The sequence below is a fragment of the Rousettus aegyptiacus genome, unplaced genomic scaffold (assembly GCF_014176215.1).
Source record: "Rousettus aegyptiacus isolate mRouAeg1 unplaced genomic scaffold, mRouAeg1.p scaffold_m13_p_4, whole genome shotgun sequence".
Lineage (NCBI taxonomy): Eukaryota > Metazoa > Chordata > Mammalia > Chiroptera > Pteropodidae > Rousettus > Rousettus aegyptiacus.
This window is the reverse complement of record NW_023416307.1, coordinates 135339018-135361288: the sequence shown is the minus strand read 5'-3', so window position 1 is coordinate 135361288 and position 22271 is coordinate 135339018. Positions and strand designations below refer to the sequence as shown.

Sequence of the window (22271 nt, the reverse complement as noted above, 5' to 3'; positions counted from 1 at the left end):
GTTATTGTTTGTTAGTTTGTTTTTACCATTTCTAAGTTTTAATTTCTATTTAAATAGAACTAGCAATGATTGCTTCTCATTTATTTACTCAACTATTATTTATTGATCAACTAATATGTACATATAGATTTTTGGAAGTACAAATATGATTGATACTCTGTTCCTGAATTCAAAGAAATTATAGTTTGGTAGGGGCTATGTATAAATAATTTGGAAATTATAAAATTATGCGATGAGTGCTCTGGGTACACCAAGAAAGAAAAGCTAACACAGACTTAGGAGGTAAAACTTAAGACAGACAGGTAGGAGATAACTAGTGGGCTGTGTCCTAAAGAATGAATAAGAGTTAGCAAGGCAAAGAGAAGGAGAATGGAGGCTGCGAGTATGTATTTACTTAAAGTTCAAGAATAGAAAGTTATTGAAGGGTTTTGAATAGTGAGATGACATAATCAGATATACATTATATTAAACAACAACAAAAAATCTTAGTTCTAGTATAGTAGATAGATTCTAAGAGTATAGACAGGGAAGTAAATTAGTCATGGGTTGTAGTAATTCAGTCAGAACTGATGGCGACTGAAAGTAATGTAGTGGCAGTGAGAATAACAAGGGAGTGTATTAATAGATGATTAGGAGTAGACTACAGGATTTTGAGTCTGATTTTACTAAGGGATTGGGAAGAGGGAGGAATCTATGAAAAGCCTTAAGTTCATGGCTCATGGTGTCATATTCCCAGATATAGGGAAATCCAGGAACAAAACTAGTCTGTAGTTCAGGGGGAGAAGATGGTGAATTCAATTTCTAATCTGTGGCATTTGAAGAAAACTGTGTTTCATTGGAAAGATAGTTTGTAAATGGTCGAATACACATACATGACTTTTTTGGAAGTAGTTAGGCTCAAGAGATTCTTTGGGAAACCATCAACAACCCTGAAATAATAGGCAGTGATACAATCATGCATGGTAGTGTTTAATATAAAGAACAGAGGAGAGAGAGCCAAGGATAAAACCCAGGGGAAGTGTCATTTAACATATAGGAAAAGGGAGAAAAGATCATAGAGTAGATCGACTGGAAACATCAAGGAAGGAGAAGGAAAATCAGGAGAACATAGTATTCGATGAAAGCTAATGAGAGAGAAGAGACAGTCACTAGTATCAAAATATGGAAAGTGATCTAGTCATAAAAAGATGAACCCAAGCATTATTTAGCAAACAAGAGGCTACATGTGATTTAAAAACACTACTGTGGTTTTGTTACAATGATTAAGTGAAATAATAAATGTAAAAATACTTGTTTACTGTTTAAAATATGTTTACTCATTTACCTTCACATTTCCTTTCGTTTTACAAGTGATTTAATCTCTTCGAGCTTCTATTTCTTTATCTTTAAAATGGGATGAATATTACCACCAAATTTAGTTCTTAATTACACTATACTATGTAGGGTTAGCCTTAAAAATATTATGAGATAGGAAAAACAGAAATTAGGTCTTTGAAACTTCAGTCCTCTCAAAAAAAATCATTGTAAGTTTCAAATGAGATAATGTAAATAAATATGCTTTAAATATTTTAATATTTTCTGTAGACATGAAGTGTCAATAATTTTCAAAATTAGACTTAACACCTTGCATTTTTCTTGGTAAGCCCATCTGTTTTATCCAGGTCAATAGCTGATTCAGCCCAAGTAAATTACAGTCTTCTTTACTATCATAGTCAATTCCCAGTCATGCTCACTTTCAAACACTCAACACAAACTTACTGAACAGCTACTGTCTACTGCACACCAGGAGCCTTCATGCTGAATTCTGCTTCTGAGCGTATGATCTTTATTCAGTGGCCCTGTATTAGGTCTTTTCAAATATTTCACTCAGCAATGAATTTATTTTGCCTGCCAGGCTAGGCTTAAGTAGAATTATGAATGAATAAATAACCACAAGCATAGCCTATTTCTCTCCCCACACACATGTACCATAAGTACTTATTTCTTATTACAACCTTGGTAAGCTCATTCTCTTTCAGACGTTCAGCCCTTGTGTTCTCTCATTCCACATTCCTATCAAGTTTTCTTTGACCACACCTTTATATTTCATGACTAACATAGATCGGCTCTAAATCTATTTTAAAATACACCACACATGTCTTTCCCGCACATGTGGAATCATACTGCACATCTCAGAGCAAGACTGCCACTGATATTTTACTACTTGCTAAGAGTTTTTCAAGCTTAGGCAAATTTCCCCAAACATTATATAAACTTCTCAAACATAGAGCGAATGTCTTCAATTTCTTCAATATGCTTTTTATCATCCGAAGCATGGTATCAGGTTTATATCAGACCTGCCTTTAAATAAATCTTATTAGTTAATTGATAAAAAAGATTTTTAATTTCTCAGTGGTCACTATGTCCCACCTAGTTGAGGCCATACCACCTCCTTGCATCTCTACATAACCATAGGCCTCCCTTCTAGGATTGTCACCCAGAGAGGGGCGGCATCCTAACACCTAGCTTTTAGAGTTGCTCATTCTAGTTCACCATTTGGGGGTTTGACAAGCTCTTGGTGAGTTTGCAAAGGGGCTGGAAAGGCACCGAAATCTGTGGGATTTCCCAAGCTATTTGACGTTTGCTTAATGGTACTTGATTTATTAGTATTAATAACTTTAAAGTGGGCTACTTTGTTTAAAATGACTTTGTTTTATTTGTTTAAAAATAAAGCAGTCACCTGTGACACCACATGAAAAAAAACATGAAGGCCATTGTTCAACTTAATGAGCTATATTTTACATTTTGTTTATCTGAACTATGGTAGTAGGTAAACATTAGTTTATTGCCTACTATGGGTCAGATACTGAATTAGCTGGAGAAACCAGAGAAATAAATATATTATTCAGTCTATGTCCTCTGGGGTCTCATAGTTTATTTATGGTATGTGTATATGTGGAGAGAAATAGGCAATTATGATATAGGATTGAAGAGATGGTGAGGTAAACCACCTAAATAGTGCATGAGGGACATAACCCAGACTCAGGGTGATAGGGGTAAGAAGGGCTAAAAAGAAGACTTCGTAGAAGAGGTCAAAGATGATACTTCAAGGATAAGAAGAATCAATTGGGTAAATAAGGGCTAAGGATATATATTGCTATTTTTTTCTGAGAGTAGAAAATATAAAGGATATAAAAATAGGAAGGATATAAAAATACGAAGGATATAAGGAATAATAATACAGTGGAAGAACTGCAAGTAGTCCTGTACGGCTGGCTGTAGCCACAAGAAGAAGCAAGTGGTGATAAATAAAGGATAGAGATAAAGAGTCCAGATTATAAAGAGTTTTCTATGTTATATTGAAGAATTGATATGCACAATCATTTGAGTGACATTACATTAGTTCTTAACAAATATTTAAAGAACTGAATAATACATAATGAATTACATATGGGTCCAGGTGACTATAATATTTTCTGTTATCTAAACTATTTAAACAATTTCTCAATATATGGAATATATATTTGGTTTTTAAAAATTATTTATATATTTGTCTTTAAACTATTGGAGTAATGAGAGAGGAGATTATTCCAATGGTAAATGCTAACTTCATTGATTGAAATGGGAAACAAAAACCACATAAATAATTACCATTTTTACTTAGAGAATATGACATTTTTTATGTGTTACGAGAAAACATACTCGAAAAAGTAGGAAGAAGAGAGAATGACATAGTGGAGTTGATGTCTGGTAAGAAGAAAATGGAAAAAAAACCCTCATTACTGTGCATTAAGTTTCTAAATCAAGAACTCACATTTTCTTCTAGATTTCTAAATTTAGTAATATTCCATTCTTAATTTCCTTGTCTGTTCAAAACAAGCACTATTGTTTCATATTTTATGAGTATGTGCTCCTTCCCATAATCTATTTACAGTAATATGTAAGTCACAGGGCTGCATCATTCTCGGATGTGTGCGGAGATATTTTTCCTCCAAATTTGCCATCTCACAAATATTTCATATTTAAACAGAATGAATTCAGGTACCTTGTGAAATAAGTGGTGTTTGTCAGGCAAATACACCTCAATTTTCCATGTATATCTAATCTTCTATGGAAAAAATAGAAATAAATAACAAAGCTACAATATTGAACATTGTTTTATCCAAATCACTCCTTTGAATAAAATGGCTGTATAGCATTTAAAAATTCAGAAAGCAACATGAATGTAGAACTTCTCACAATAGCTATTATTATAAATATATATATATATATATTAGCATGAACAAATTGCATTTTAACTAGAGCTTTATTGATCAGTAAACGCTCTAAGGATAATGGGATTAAAAATAACACTTGGAAACTGTTATAAGCTGTATATATTAATATTTTCTAACCAAATAATTCCACTCCTTAAAATAATTCTAAATGTAGGGTCTTTTGCATTTGATGTTCTCTTTGTTTGAAATGTTCTTCACCAAGATACAGTTGATTGTTTCCTTCCACCTTTATTTAAATATCACATTCTAGATTCTCTTCCCTGATCACTTCATTTAAAATTGCAGCCCATTACTTCTCCCTTTTCTGCTTTACTTTTCTCCATATGACTCACTACTATCTAACACGCTATGTATTTTACTTATTTGTTTCCTGCTTGTCTCTTATTGGAATATAAGTCCTGTGAAGACAAGTATCTCTGTTTCACTGCTCTATTTCTAAAATCTAAAACAGTGCATGGCAAACAACGGCTTATGTTCTGTCAGTGAATAAATATATTCTTTCACAGCAATGTTCTTTATGACTATTTTATTTAAGTAGCAAAAAAAAAAAAGCCTTAAATGTGTAAGAATCAAGACATGGTTAAGTAAACAGAATAGCTCATTTACATGATGGAATATTATGCAGATATTAAATGTTTACAAATATTTATAAAACACAGAAAAATACTTATATTTAATAGACTTATATTTACTAGATCACAGCCACATGAAAAGAAACAGAAGCAGCAACAAGTGGAAAGATTTCCTTTTTTTTTTTTTTTCAGGTGAGGCAACCCTTGGTTGACCTCACAGATTGCAAGGACCTTGTCAGCTTACAGTCTCTTATTTTTTAAATTTTTTACACCTTCAGCACCTGGTCTTTCTAGATGGTCTCCCATCCAAGTATTAACCAGGTCCAACCTGACTTAGCTTCCGAGCTCAGACGGGATCGGGTTTGTCCAGGGTATCATAGCTGTAGCCGGAAAAATTTCACATGGAAGCAGTAGTTGTGTTGGAATGGGTATGACTGATGGCCATTTGTTTTTCTCCACTTTTTCTATTTTAAATTTTGTATAATTAACATGGTATATCCACAGAGAAATTAAACTAATCAAAAGAAAATGCCTTGAGAATGTAATTAGTTGGTTAGAACATTGTCACTGAGTATGATTTTGTTCATAGCAAGGAATGGTGGGAATATTTCTAAAAATCTACACATCTGTCTAAGAGAATGATAATGTTGTTCTAAGAGAAACATAAACATAAACCTATTATTTTAGCCTAAGGAAAATATTAATTGCTATTTTTAAACCAATTAAATGTAGAAACACTCTGCTATGCAGTTTTATATGGTTAAGAAAAATACAGTGGTCATATATCTTGGGTATTCGCTCAATAGCTGATTTATCATAGCACTTTATCTTTCCATGAGGAATTCTGGAAAGTCTAAAGAAGCAATAATTAAACTGATAGTTTATTTGCAAAATATGTAATTCCAATCTTTTAGAGCTTAAGTAGGTACTTTTAAGCCAACTTATTTGGGATCTCTTAATAACAACAATGAAAATAGTACCCTACATTTCAATGCACTCTTTTTTATTTTTCTTTTTTTCCCTCTTCAATATATTCTAACATACAAAATCCCTTTACTTTTGAGATAAGACACTGTGTTTGTGACACTTCTCTGGTTTTTATTTAAATATTATTAACCTCAAGCTTAGACTTATTCAGCAGAAAATAGCTGGTTAGCAGCCAAATGGGGAATGATCCATTTCCAGTCAATGGCCAATACTCAATATAATAACAGTCCATTTATTTGATACTACGAATGTATTATCTGGGAATGTAAGCACTGGGGATACTTTTATAGTTGGGAGAAAAAAATGGCCACATGGGGCAAAGGTCAAATCTGAGCCATGTCTATGAATGTCATCTTGAGTTACTATGAATGAGAGACTTTATTACTCATTCCAAGATCAGTGTTGAATGGTGGGAGTGCAAGCGTGCAGATATGGGGGTTGTGTGTCTGTGTGGACTTTTGTTGCTATCCTACATTTAAAAGCAGGTAGAGACTAGGAGAGAGAATGTGGTTATGCGAGAGGTAAGGAAAAAAGAATGAGAGTGATAGAGAAAATGAGGAAGGAAGGGACAAATACTAAGAGATAAAAATGACTGCTAATCAAAGCTTCTAAATGCGTTATCTGGGAATACAGATGCCAAAATCGTCTAGTAAAATTTATTATGATATCTTCATCACCATGAAATTTTACCTTTTTCTATTTTTAGAAGTCTTTCTCTCCAATATCCAAGTCTGTATCTTTATTTTCAGTCATTTAACTATGGGGGAAAATGACATACCTATTTGAGCTTTTCAGGAAAATGACTAAATTATAAATTGGGGATCACTTGTACAATAAAATGCCTATAATCTTTCAGTTTTCACTGATATTTATATATTTTACCCTGACATAAAGAGACACCCAAGAATGATGAAAGGAAGTACCTCTTTCGAGCCTTGAATTTCTACTAGAGAGTTAATGAACTGCAATCAAATGGTTTATGAGCATGACTCCTCAGTTCTACATGAAATAGGAACAGACATATTTATAAAGATCATGCACAAGAAAGAAGGGATTTGGGAAGAGGCTTTACAAAACAAACATGTATTTAAAAATACTATTAGAAATTAAACACAGATTCAGGAAAATTGTGAAGTTGTTGAATAGGGACAAATCTCAGTTCCTCTAAAGCTGATGATTAAACCTTCAGCTAATGACATTCTTCTAGACTATGTTACTGGAAGCCCAGTTGCGCCTTTTAGTCCTTGTTAGAGCTAGGAGGGAAAAAGGAGGAGGAGATGAAATGTAAATCAGTTTACTTCCTTGTTCCTAAAAGTTGCGATGGAAAATGAGATGGGAGAAGACACTGGAATAATTGCCTAGAATATTGTTTGGGACCATTCAATGCACGGCAGATCCCAAAGCATTGCACATAAAGGATGCAGGACTTAGGTAAATGTAAGATGATTGTATTTAAGAGATCTTCTTTCAGATTTTTTAAGAGAATGCTTAGCCAAGACTGTAGACATAGCTATAAAAGACTCAAATCCTTTAAGTGGTAAATGAGTCCTCAGACATTTGTATTCCTGAAAGATAAGGGATGTGGAATGTTTTAATCTACTTCATTCCCAGGATTAGCTGGATTTTCAGTATATACTAAAAAAGGCTGATTTTCTGAAAATAGCAGATAGTCAAACAAACTAAAGAAATCTGGGTTTGGTAACTTTATTTACAATATTCATTACTATTGATTAAACAGTGAACGAACTTCTTAATAAAATTACCTCATTAAATCCTTGCAATAATGCTACTATTTTGCCCATTTTACAAATGGGTTTAGGGTTGTAGTCCTAGCTTGGTTAGTAATTAGCTAGATCGTAGATAAATTGTGTCCTGTTTTTCCTCCTTTCCCTTCTATGTATAAATGGATATACCTGCCTTAATTATGTCATAAAGTTATAATAAAAATTAAATGATATAAAGAAATAAGGATTCTGAAATAGCAGAATTTGGTGACGTGTAAGTGAAAAAAAAAGCACTGGATAATAAAACATCATAAGCAAAAGGAGAAAGAAATAAAATAATCAGAAATGATAAGAATTTAGATATATGTTCATAAGAAATATTCCACTTACAGGAATTCTGTTCCTTGGTTGGGTTAAAATCACTTGTAAATATGTAAACTGTAATCTAAGAGCACTAAATAAACACCAAATGATAGTAGTGCTGATTAATGAATTAAAGTCTAATTCATATATTTCTAGAATGTTTTCTACCTGTGACACTGTGCCAATTGAGAACAAATGAATGCGAGCTACCTAAATCAACACAGAGCATAACCTTAGAAATACCTTTTGAACATGTATGGGTGTTTGGGATTGTCATAATAATTGGGGAGCACTGCTAGTGGGTAGTGGGCAAGCATGCTAGACATGCGATCCTGAACAGGATGGTCCACACGATGTCTGACTGCCCTTTATCCCACACGACTTTCAACTGTCCTTTTATGACTAAGGTAAATATAGTAAAGAAGAAGTACAATTGCACACCAAATTTCCTTTGACTATTAGTTTTCTAAGGAGCTCTTAGAGATACCAAATCAATCAGAGCTACAGCTTTATGGCAAAGCTTATGATTCGAAGTTTTTGTGGTTCTAACAGCAGATAAAAAGAATGTGCAAACCACTTCCTACATGGCCTCAGAGTAGAATGACAGGACAGAAGAAAGAGTATTCTATTTGTTCAGAAAGGATACATCTTAAGACTTATGAAGTGATCCAGTGCAAGGGGTCACAGATGCTATAGCAGCAATTTAAAAAATATATTTTTAGAATGATACAGCTATCAGTAACAGAATATTCAATTAGCAGTGGCTCCAATAATAGGAACATTATTATGTCACCCGGCAAAGAGTCTAAAGGTACAATATCTCAACTTTCTGCTCTGCTATCCACATCTTCTTTTCTATGCCTCCCTTAATGATTAAGGATGTCTGCAGTAGTTACACACAATGTATTGTCCCATTCACACATCCCAGAGGAAGAAAAAACCAGAGAGACAAATATTTCTCCCTCACAGGTCTCTCTTCTCTTTTCAGGGGAAAAATGATTTCCAAGAATCTCTTTGAAACAATCTTTTTATATCCTATTTGACAGAACTGGTCACACACTTACTCTGCACCTGAAACTGGCTAAAGGAAAGGGGATTACCACTGACAGAATACTCATAATTCATTCTCCAGGTTTGGGCATACTACTGCCTGGATAAAACTGCATCCTTTGAGTTTTTTAGCAAAGAAATATGGGAAGCTACTGTTGAACCTACGGGTATGCTACAGGTTTTTTTTAGCCCTGAGATTTTAGAGATTCAAACAATTTATTTCTAAATTCATGGAAGTAAAAAAAGGAAGTTGGCACTTCTTTCTCTCATTTTCTGCCTTGTTGCTTTAAATACAGGGAGGTAAGTCGAGTGGAATTTTTCAGAAAATGGAATTATATTGATAATAAACTCTTAAGAAAACTGATGCAACAACCAGGAGATTTGAGTCTGTTATCAGTTAGTTATGGGCTTGAGTATGTCACTAAGGCTCAGTTTCCCGCCTAAGAGGAGGAAAGATTGGATTTGATAAATCACCAGGAGGTCATCTCATATCAAGTTTCTGTAAGGCTTTGAATCTGCAGCTAAGTTATACATGATGGTTTGCAAACTAAAAGTAATTTTAAAAGCCAAACCAAAAGTGCCCTATTGGTCATAAAGAACTAATGTGGCTTACAAACTATTTATTTTAAGAGGGAGAGAGTAGTTAGAAAAGATTCGAGTGCATCATTTATATTTATATTTTAACTAGTGTAATTACCTTCACAGACTTTGTTGTGAATCTATCCAGATTCACAAGACTTATTTCAGTAAGTCTTCCCAAAGTAATGTTACAAAGGGGTTTGGAAAAGAAGGAGTTCTGAGGTTAAAAATAACTTTAGAAGGGGCTGGATTAATCACACTTAAACAGATTTCTTTATCACTGAATGTCTCGGAGGATTTATAATGCTAAAGTTCATTGTGAATCTCCAAAAGAGATATTATAAGCACTGTGATACCATGACAATCCATCCGATAACCAAGAAGGCTACTAAGTGACTAACAGGCAGGTAGTGTACATGGTCTAGATATGCTGGACAAAGGGATGATTCATGTCCAAGGAAGAATGGGGTAGGATGGCTCAAGATTTCACCATGCAACTGAGAATGGCATCCATTTTAAAACTTACAAGTTATTTATTTCTGGAATTTTCCTCTTAATATTTTTGGACTGCAGTTGACCATAAATATCTGAAACCATGGAAAGTGAAACCATGGATAAAGGAAGACTACTGTATTATTTACCTAGAGATACATCTTGATTCCTGGAACATATTAGAACACAAAAGATTTAGGGACAACGACCGGGCAGCAAGCAACTACCTGGCTTGACGTGTAAACACGTCATCATCTGCCAATGAACATGCAGTACCAGAAGTGACCTTAGAATTTCAAATATCTAAGAACTAGGAAGAGTGGAAAAGAAAGTTCAAGATATAGCCTTATTCCTACAACCAAGTTTTAAATAAATAATAATAGTAATTATTATTATATGAAATATTTGTTAAATAGACGCTCAGGCTTAGACATCTTAAATGACTTCTAAGTTCTTGAGAAATTGACCAGGTTACAGGGAGTTTTTTTAGAGTGCTAATTTATTTGTGTCATGGGTGGGTGGAAGAAGACATTCATAGTTAGCAAAGCAAAAGGATATAAAATCACAATGGATTGGTATAGACAAACCCAATTTGTCTACAATGATTTTCATTTAAAATTCTTTTACAAACTAGGATGTTATTTGTCATTTAACAGTGATTTAATATCTCTTTACGGTTACACCTTTCCAATAATGAATAGTTTAAGTTAAAAAAAATTAAAGATAAATTTCCTTGAATTTGTAGCCTTTCCAAGCTACCCAACTAGACGACATTGCCATCTAGTGGCCTAAACATACTACAACTACTACTTTTGGGGTGGGGGCAGGAGTGGTAACCTAGCTCTGAGGGGTATGTCTGGTAGATGCAATGTTAATAGTGATGTTGAAGCCACACCAAGATCATACAAACTCATCGCGAGCAAACATGTGCTTATTCAGTTAAAGAACTCACTCTGACCCCAAAGCTTTACTAACTTCACAGAGAAAAAAGTACCACCACCATTGAAACAAGGTTTTGATCGGCCTCATTTATTTCCTTTTCTCTGAACTTTCAAGGTCCATTTCTCACTTCTTTAGTAACCAACAGCTTGAAAATATTTTTCAAACCTTCTCTCATCTTTATAATAAGGATGACCAGGTAAAAGAAGTAGGTATCAGCTTGCTAATGATGGTAAAGAACTCCCTAGGGATGAATGAAAGGTACAAGGAACTCCAAAGAGAGTCAGTCCAGCCTTAACAGAGATCTAGAATTTGCCTTGGAATGAGCAAGCAAGGGCAGGCTTTGGTCTAAACAAGACGAAGATTTAAGAGACAGGAATATGGGAAAAGGCTGACAAGAGTGGAGCAGATGCAGCTTCACCTGAATTTCTTAATATTTTAGAGATGAATACACTTAGTAAATATCCCTGGGGGCCTTTTCAGTTAAAATCAGATACTCATTGCTTCCCCTGATTTACTGAAAGGTTTATGTAATCCTTTGCATCTGCAACCACGTCTCTTAGGTCGAAACATGTCGAAAAGGCTTGGAAGGGCATGGAAAACCATGCCAAGCACTGGACCATTATCAGAACACCAATGATGGATTCTTGCCAGGCCCCATCTCTGACTCTGCACAGTTAAGATCATGACGGATGTGAGAGTACAAACACAACAGCCATTAAGTCTTTTTAACTCCATTTTTGGCACAATAAGGATGGAAACACAGAACATGAGTTTAGATTAGTTTGAATTAAAGGAACAGACAGAAAGCTGAAAGAAGCAGTTTTTGAACATCCAAATATGTGCTTCTTCAAAATTTGCATCAGAGCCTGACTCAGGCCCATGTAAATGGATCTTAGTTCAAATTTGTGTCAGAAAAATCTGGAACACACTTACTTCCCCTATGCAAACCTTCTAGGAAAGCAGCCGTTTGTTCTTACCTATGATAAAAAGAATCTCCACTGCAATGTCGCTGACTGTTGTGCTCCGAGTCGTGGATAGGTCATCATTGCCGATAAAGCAAACGTTGTAAGGTACGGTCACGGCAACATAAAACGTTGCCAACAGAATAAGCCAGTCCCAGCCAGCTTTAAAAGTGCTAAAATGCAAAAGTATAAATTTGGATCTTTTTGCATCAGAAACTTTATACTCCGGAAATGCTGGTTTATCTACAAAAACATTCTGTGAATAAAGAGAAAAAGAAGAGAAGGGAGATACATTAAAAACAAGAATCACACAGCCTTAAACGCAGTACTGTGAGGAGGATCATTCATACATACAATATCAGTATACTTTACAAGTGACTTTTAGAAGTCGGTGATGCAGAAAGTAGAGACGTATACTAAAACTAGCAGAGATCTTTGTTACAAGCAACAGAAATATGCAATTTAGTCATGAATGTTGAGTAATCCAGACTTTGTTCATTAAAAATAAAAAGATCATTACCTAAAATGTCACCCAAAAACTTCCACAGTTGTAAGTATAATCCTACACATGTTCTGAGCACAATGATATATTTATATTCTTATTGTCATGGAGATATTTCATATACTTATAGTTTTGAGATGATAGTCATTGACTAAAGAATATATTTGACCTGAAATTTTTCTAATGACAGCAAAGGTACCATTTTTTTTCCATAAAGGATAGAGATAGATGATCAACATTCTATTGTAAATAGCTGTTTACATTTCTTTCAAAACATAAACAGGTCGTGCTAACACATTTTTGCATTGTGGTCTTTGGTGACATTTCAAGTTGGGAACCCAAATCTCATAATTTTGATTGAAATAGATTCATTCTGACACTAACTAGCTCTTGTTAAGATGGCTAATGAGAAACAGTCACTTAAGAGTTACTACTCAAGTCATGGGAGGAGAAAGGCAATGTTCACTGCGTGCTGATTAAATGCGGAATAGCTGAAATTTTCATAACTGCAAAAGCACTTCACTTTGAAAGCAGTCCAAATTGATGAACAATTCTCCTTAGTGCCCTGAGACAAAGGGAGGCCCAACAATAGAGTGTGTGGAAATTTGACAAGCCTACGACCAGATACTTGTAGACCTTGCTTTGACCTCAATTAATGAGAAATACAAGATAGGTAATGGAAACTTAAATTTGAAAGTTAAATTGAATGAACAAAACAGTCAAAAGTTCTAGAATACATGTTACTTGCAGGTCACAGTGTTTTCTTATTTCAGTCATTGAAGGTAGAAAAAATTAATGTGGTATGTTCAGGGAGTCCTGAAGCACTTGTGGAATCAAGAAAGGTTCAGAGCAATCAGGAACACTTGGTTCTTTAGTAGTGACTACCAGTACCCAAACGTTTCGTCCACCTTAATATTAAGGTACCCCTTATCTTGCATGTTTTCTTGATAGGCACTCCCAACACATGTATCTAACTTCTTGTTAATATTCTCACTCGACTCGCACAGGAACCTCGCAATGCCAGGATTTCATGGTGAGGAACTGCTCCGCTACTTTCGGATTGTTCTTTGATGTCTATCTCTCACCGCGTCTGTTCCATTTAATTCTCTGATACTTGCTCTGCCTCCTTTGCCTCATTCTCTGGTTTTTAGAAACAAGTTCCAAAGATGGATTTTGGCATAGAACTGGAAAAAGGTGAACAAGTACAACTATGCTGCTTCTCATTGAAGGTTCAGTTGGTGTGTAGGAGAAAAGATCCCTAAGTATTAATTCCTTCAAGGTTGGTAAACATTTTTACTTATAATAGGAAATGATGGGTTCTAATATAATTTTTTTCAAATACTTACTGCAATAAGACATTACCAGTAGACACGGACTCAATTTCTATTCAAATAAGTCTTTTCCTATTGTGTTTCAGAAATAAAAATTTTACCTTATTTTAGGGAGAAGCCAGCTCTAGGAGTAAGGGTTGGGAAAAGTCAAAGGGTAAAAAATTTTCTTGGATTATGTTTATTATAATCAATGCTAGTGATGCTGATGCAAAAGGTCAGCAATATATTAGTTACATCCATAAATCACTATAAAATAAACCTCACTATTTCATTTTAAGGGCTACTTAAAATGTATTCTTTAAAATTATTTTAAAAGATACTGAGAATACACATCAGATTAGACTTAAATTCTGGAAAATTTTTAACTCGAATCCTGCATATATCTTGACACAATCACCCAAGTGAAAAAATAGACACTCCTCTCCTCCCACTACAGTATTTGTAAAGTTTTATAAAAAACCATTTTGAATGAAAGAAAATTTCTATAATTGGAAAGTATGCTTTTAGCAAGTAGGGGAGAAAAAGACATTATTTGTAACTCTGAATCATGTGGAGTTTGCTTAAAGAATAATACAGCCAACTAGTCTCATTTTTTGTTATATATTATTTATTAATTTTGAACCATATTGTTTAGTAGTGATTGTGTCCTAGCTATTTAACCTCTATTCTACCAATTATTGAAACATAATGGTTAAGGCCAAAGCCTAATTAAGGTAACTGTTTCCTAAACTATTTTTGAAAGATTTCTTTGAAGCTAACTTCTGAATGAGCAAACGGATAGGAAAATATTTCTACTGTCACTACACGGAGTAATCCCAGCAGCACAGTGTATGCCTTTGATTTCCACTAGTACCCTGCTGATGATATTCTGGCATTTAAAGCACTCTCCTTCCAAATTCCCAAGGTTCTCACATTCTCTTTGCATTTCTTTGTGTTGGAGACACTTGTATCATTCCAGTATCATTTATTTAATAGACAGCGTAGCAAATCAAGGAAAGCAGAAATTAAACACCTTTTCCAAGGTGAACCAGGCAAAGTAAGAGTCATGTCTAAAATGTGTTGCGTCCTGATTCAGATGAAACCTTGCTATTGGCCCACTGAATTCCTCTGTCCTCTGCCTATGGTTGAACCACATATACCTGGTCCATGGAACCGAGTTAGAGAGGCAGCAAGGTAGGAGCTTTGAGTCAGAGGATTCACAACTGGGTCCCATATCCGCTGCTTTTACTTTTGATATCTCAAATAAGTTGTTCTTTTTCATCATTGCTGTAAGAATCAAATAATATGATATATGTAAAAGAAATCTGTAAACAGCAAAGAGCTAGAAAGATCTTAGGAAGTCTTTTTTGGTGTGCGTGTGTGTATGTGTGTGAATATAGCCAGAACTCCCTAAAGATTAATTGTTTAGCCAATAAACTATCCAGATCATTTTTTTCTCTTCTTCCTCTCTCTTTCCGCAGTCTCTTAGCCATTCCGTTCTGTTCTACTTGAAAGGAGATAGTGAACAGGGACAGTCCTGATTCCACATTAGAGTTACCTGAATTGTTAAGGGTCACTGTGGGGATTAGACATCTTTAATTATTATGCATTATTTTAAGGCTCCACCCTGATGTTTGTACTTCTTAAATAAATGGCAGTTTAGCAAATGAGATAAGTAGTAGGAACTATGATTTTTTTAAATCAGATTTTTAAGTACTGTTCTGCACTTTGTCGAAACTAAAGGGGAAAATGGCATGTTCAGCAAATGCATTTTAAAGCTCAATAATACCTGCTGTGTTCAAATGAATCTCAACTAAAGGCTAGAAGATAGTGTCAGCTTTCAGCATTTCAGAATCTCTGGCTAATATTTGTTTAGGTGCTTTGCTGGTTGCATTGAATCGAGCCCAGATGTGGTTACCTTTGTTTCTTCCTAGAATGTTTACTGTCACTAAGGCTGACTTGGTAACTGAAGGGAGATGTAAATAGGAACCACTGGAAGGATCCATAGATCAAGTGGCGCACAATGTTTTAAGTCTACCCTGGGACTCTCAGGAAAGCCATGTGACACTAAGGCCCACATATTTCTAGAAAATCTTTATATTAATTTGAGACAAAATAAGCAGTTTGTGGCTCTTAACAGCAGTGCATGGCACCAGCATGGCTGATAGTCCTGGAGCACAAATGGATCAACAGCTTGTTCTGACTTCCAGAGAGGAATCACACTGAAGTGGAACCAGGCTTTCAACACGTCCATGTCGGGTCTCGCTCCTCACCTGGGATCATGTACCTTTCCTTGTTCACTACAATCAGAGAAGCAGATACTTTGCATGCCTGAGGCGTGACTCAGTTTTATCAAAGCATTTGTATGTCAAATTAGGTAGTCCTGAGCTTTCTTTGTAAAAAATAAGATCCCAAAGAATTCATTTGTGTCCCTAACTCACAGAACTTCTGGATCTTAGATCAATTCCAAAAGAGGTCTGGTTGTTTAATATGACTTTTTCTAATGTCACTGCTGTTAGACCCTGAGTATTCATATCTGCCACCGATAGTCACCACAATGCAAATTAATAGTATTCTGCCATTTGAAAAATTATCTTTGAATATCTACAACTAAACAGACATAATTCTGGATTTCTCAGTGAAGTCTCTAAGCACTAAGAACCTGTTATGAAGTTAAGTGTAAAATCCTGGAGGATGTTTCATGTAAAACTCTGCGAAGAATCACCTTTTATAGGCACAGTAATTTGCCTTGGCTTTTGACAGGCACCAGGTTTCAGAAAGCAACTCTACTGTAATTGACTACAACTGCAACTTTTTACAAAATTGTATAATATATGGCATGTAATTTAAAATCCAATGTTCCACTGTGTGAAATTTCCAACTGTGTTTTGTATAAAACGTGAATTTTTAAGTGGAGTGATGACTTTGATTTTTCGTTCATGGTCTCCCTGGATAAAAACATTAAATGAAATTAGGTAAAGTGCAAATAGATGGCACTAAAATTAAATTTGAGAAGTTTTAACCAACACACTGTGAATGTGTAATACGACGTCCTGCATCATCTTTTTCATAAAATATAGCCAGTGTCTCTCCATTTACAGCATCTCTAGTACCATATTGTACTGATTGCAATAATATTCTAATCTCTGTGCTGTGATAACACTATGATTAAGCACTTTTATTACAGAAATGCCTCATGACTGCTGACCTTTTCCAGTTTGTCCTTTATAGGAAAGTACAAGCCAAAGTGGAAAAAAAAATCTAGGAAAGCCAATAAATGAGTAAATGGAGCCTTTCTTTCACGAATCAAACATTGCCACCAGGGGAAACTCTAGCATTCAGAGTGTACACACATACCACCTACATTATTTATTTTCAATTTGTTCTTTTCTCTTCTTTGCAGGTGCCCAGAGATGTGATAAAGGACCGCTCGACTCCGTCTCCGGGCTGAGTCAAAGTGGGTCCCTGCTCTTGACCTTCCTTTGGCTTTGTCTAGGGGGAAATAAAACTCATTAAGCACCAATGAATTCATCATTCCATTTCAAGAGAGTCAAGTTTTGACAGTTCTCTTTCAAGAGCACATAGTACCTGCTTTTCAACACCTAACATTATCTGCTAATGTCTACTGACATTTAATTTAATTTTAGTACTCTGCAACTTATATATTTTTATCATCAAATTAACTGTATTAATTTTTTTAATTAAAATAAAACATACATGAGCATAGAGAAAATTTCAAAAGGTTTGGAAAAGCATTAAATAAAAAATCTTACTCCTTCTTTCCTGCTATTCCACACTCATATCCCTAATTTTACTCCCAATGTTTCTTTATTTTTCTAGAAAATTATAGACTATACATCCTATATCCACATTTACATTGATTTTTCTATGCATAAGTGAAAATTTACAACAAAAACTTTACATGTTACTTTTTCCATCAAAATAACTTATAAATCATTCTAAATATACACATTCTTTTTAATAGTGGAGAGCATACCATGTTAAAGACATAACTTACCTTATTTATTTCACTATGTCCCTATTACACATGTTTAAATTTATCCAGGATTTAAAAAGAACTGTGTAACCAATCCTGAAATGAAAATTCTTAATCACATAGATCTGCATTGGTGTGCCAGCATATTCAGCAAATAAATTACTGGGAGTAAATACGTACATTTAAATTTTGGGTACACACGTTCCAAATTTCATTCTAGCAATTTACATTCCCATCAACAATGAATGGATGTGCCTGCTTTACCACACACACAATTATGTATAAAATTATGAAATATAAAATGAGCACTGCCTAACATTTTTATAGCTTTAAAATGTCATGTTATTGTTTGAATTTGCACTTTAAAAGTTACGAATCTGGATGAGCATTCATTTAAATATTTATTGTCTATTCGCATTTATTTTTATAAAATCTATTCATATTCTTGCCAATTTTGAAGTTAAGTTGGTGCTTTTCTACTTATTTGTAAGAGCTCTTTGCATACTAATCACCATTTTCTTGTCATATATGCTGCCGACAGTGTTTCCATTTTGTTACTTGACTTCAGATTTTATTTATACAGTATAAACATTTAAAACTTTTATGTTGTCAGACTTATCAATCTATCCACTTGTGGTGTCTAGATATTAGTCAAACTGTCTTCACTCAAAAATATTTTTTAAAAAATCTATGTATTTTTTTTACCAACATCTTTATGTCTTTACTTTTTTATTTTTAACATTTAAAATCTTTAATCCAATTGGACTGTATTTCAGCAAAATTATGTGATGATCTGCTAGTCTGTTTTTTTCAAAAGGGTTATAGTCCAAAATAAATAAATAAATAGATTATATGACATTCAGAAACATTTAGTCTTTATTTGGTCATTTGGTCAACATATATTTTAATTCTAAATAAATTGTATCTGTAAAGAAATGATTACAAGATATAAAAATTAAAAACTATTCTTTATCTATGCCTCATCATCAAACCTTTATAGTATTATGAAGACTTTTTGATTCCTCCTCTTCAAAAAAATGATTTGCTTTGGTTGCGATGTTAGGGAAACCCCATGACTATTATTGAAGGCTACTGTGTGCCAAGTTCAGTTCTAGATCCTCAGTATTTATTCTTTCAATGAATCCTCAAAAAAACTCCACGAGATAAGTATTATTATTCTCCATTTGCTGACGAGAAAATTGGAAAGTTTAATATCACGTCGTATGATCACGCAATTAATAAGGAGCAGAGCCAATATGTGAGACAGATAGGTCTAACATCCCTACTCCTTCTGCACACAGTGCCAGTCCCTTAATGACTTCAGTCAGTGTTCAAAAAGCAGCTTGGTCCAGTGTCACCTGGACTAATTCATATCATTGTCCTGCCCATCTGAGCTTGGACTCCAAGTCTTAGACAATAGGGTATTTTATTCACAACAAAAGTCTAACCTGATGTTACATGTTTTGTTAATTGGTCATCTTTGCTTCATACTTTGAAAGAAAGTTTAAAATAAAATATATTACTATGGACTTAAATCACTAAAAAAAAAAAGATTAGAAAACAAAGTAAACATCACTGAGGGCCTCTTCTGGAAACTCATGGCCAAACAAAGCACATTTCATTGTATTATTAAAAGTTAAGATCACATCTCTATGTGTTTACTTTTTGGTCTGCATAGAACTCACACGTTGTGTCTAAAAATGTAATTTTAAAGATAAATAAATTTTAAATATAAATAAATTTGAAAACAGCCAGAGGTTTAAGACAATGTCTAGAGGACTGTGGTAGGAAAGACCAGCAGGCTGCTTAAGCAGTTATCAGTCAGTATCAAAATGCCATGTGGAATTACAATGGTAATGATAAAGTGGACCAGATTAGAAGTTTCTGACAGTCAATAAGCCAATTCCCTCCCCAATGGAGCAATCTAATTAATAGTTAAGATTTTTCCAAATCAAACAACAACTTTATGATCTTAAAAAAGAGTGCCTCAAAGGAAAGTGTCAAAGAACTGTCTCTGTCTTGGTCTTGCCTCTAAATGGTAGCCAAAAAAATTTTCATTAAAAAGTTTTAGTCACAATTTAACCCTCGTGCAAGACTGGGGTTGAAAATTTTTCCACTTAGGTGATCTAAAATCTCCCAAACAGAAGAATAAATATAAAATGGTCTGAATTGGTGACTCCTGAATGAAAAAAAAAATTACAAATAGAATAGGAAGCAACTCATTTTAAAAATTACATATGCACAAAATATTTATGACAGCAATATTTATAATTTATACATATACATAAATGCAAAAAATATATGTAATATACATGTGTGTCCATGTGTAACTAGAAACCAGTCAAATGTCTGTAAATGAAAGAATTCATATATCGTGGTATAGTTATGACATAAGATATTAAAATTTCCATTAATCTGGACTTAGGTGGAAGTAAATAGCAAATGCATGAAATATTAGCATAGAAATATCTCAAAAACAATATTAAGCACAAAAGCAAGAGATAGAACACAGACAACATGGTAACATTTTTATAATATTCATGCATATGCAAAACTAAATAATGTTGTTTACTAAATAACATTTAACAAAAAACTAAATAACATTTCCCTAAATAATATTGTTTAGGAAAATATGTGTGCAGTAAAAGTACACATAATTACATGACTACAACTAGCTACAAAAAGATTGAAAAATATAATCTCACCAGGGGGTAGGAGAGAGGCAGGTCAGGGGAGGTAGATGATATAAAGGGGGTCAAATATGTGGTGACAGAAACAAATCTACCTACGGGAGATAAATGCACAGTGTAAATATATATTTCCTTATTGTTAAAGTGTACAGCTGAAACTTATTGGATTTTGTTAACCAATGTCACCATAAAAAATAACTAAATAAATTTTTTTAAAAATAAGAGCGAAAAAAATAGTCTCTTGATGAACCACTATGTGCCTTACTAGATGACATTAGTATTTCTATTTCTTCAACTGGATTTTGGGTGTATGGGAATTTGTAATAATATTTTTATCTTGCATATATAATCTACATTATATTTTTCAATGTAAAAATATTTTGCAACATAAAAAGAACAAGACTAGACCATTTTACAGGAGAACCTGATCAAACTCTTGGAGTGTGTGTGGGACATCAATTACTTAAAATGAATGATTCAGCATTAAAATATGAAGGAGAAATAGTTGTTAATAAGATAAGATGAGAAACAGCAGAGGGAAAAATATTTCTGACAGAAGAAATAAAAGGTTGGAGAATCTTGGGCAGAAAGGAGCTCAGTATTTTTGGAGAACAAAGAAATTCAGGAGATTGGGAGATAGAGAACGGGAGGAACAGAAGTAAAAAAAGGAAACTAAAAGGTAGGCAGAAACCAGAGAGATCACCTAGAGCCTTTGAGGCCACAATAAGAATTTTGATTTTTCCTCTAATGAAATGATAAAAATATTAATTGGGGAACAGCCCAAGCTGCTCTAATAAAAACCCTACGATGTATGTACGTAGTGGCTTAAATAAGAAAATAACACACTCTGGTTGTGTATATTTTTCTGTCCGACTCTCTTTTCCTTTCCTGTAACAGATCAGAAGTTAGCAATCTGAAGTGGTGGGGTAGCTCTGCCATCCTTCACAATTGACCTCCATTTTTGAGTCCAAGGTAGCTCTCCTTCCTGAGGGAGGAAGAGGAAGTAGAGGGCAAGAATCTTCCTGTGAGGGAAGCAGAAGTTGCATACATCGCTTTTACTCACACCATAGCCCCACTTGGCCACAAAGAAGACTGAGAAATTGGTCTCTAGTTGAGCACTCATGTGCATTATTAAATCTTAGTTGTAAACTGGAGAGGGTTCTGTTGTTAATGAATGAGTTCTGAAGGATAATTAATAGTTCCTGAACATGAAGCCATAGCAAGGTTTTAAGCATTTAAATGATATGATAAAATTTGAGTTTTCAAAACAATCCATTGACTTGCAGTATGGAAATTGATTAGGAAGAATCAATAGAGGTTGTTAGGAAATCACTCAGGAGGCCATTTTAGTAGGTCAGTTCCATGACAGTAGCTTAAACTAGAGCAGTAGCAGTAGAGGTGGAGCAAAGCTGGACATGTGAAATGCATTTTGAGAGTAAAGTTTCATGGCTTTGTCACTTAATTATGAAATTATCTAGCAAGAGAGGAGAAAATCTAGGCCATCCAAAATGTAATGAGCTGTTAGGCAAAATAATAATAATAATAATAATAATAATAATAATAATAATGAGTTTGAAAAGGAGATACACAAAAAGGAGGGAAATGATAATTGTGATGTCAGAGAATCTAAGGGAAAAGCATATTTCAGAAAAGAGGCATCATAGTATCTTCGCACCTCATTTTGAGTGATTCTCCATAATTGGAAGAGATACTCATCCCTCTCAAAGCAGGAGGGATAGAGAAGATTGTTTATACATGGAGATAAACATATAGGAGTGATGGCAAGAAGATGAGATGCTCCTGTCTGAGAGAGTCCCTCCCTCCTGCTCTACCTCCCTTTCCTTT

At 34.2% G+C, this 22271-nt stretch overlaps 1 protein-coding gene across 2 annotated transcripts in view; it reads right to left on the bottom strand.

The window, feature by feature from the left end:
• The window catches only part of KCNH8 (potassium voltage-gated channel subfamily H member 8), a 298686-nt gene that overhangs the window by 120629 nt on the left and 155786 nt on the right, over window positions 1–22271 (bottom strand). For both annotated transcript variants that reach the window (XM_036219525.1, XM_036219524.1), the window contains 2 exons: window positions 17104–17231; window positions 11943–12183 (listed from right to left, as the gene is read on the bottom strand). In XM_036219525.1, the coding sequence (XP_036075418.1) occupies window positions 11943–12183; window positions 17104–17231 (369 nt within the window). The remainder of the gene's footprint in view (window positions 1–11942; window positions 12184–17103; window positions 17232–22271) is intronic.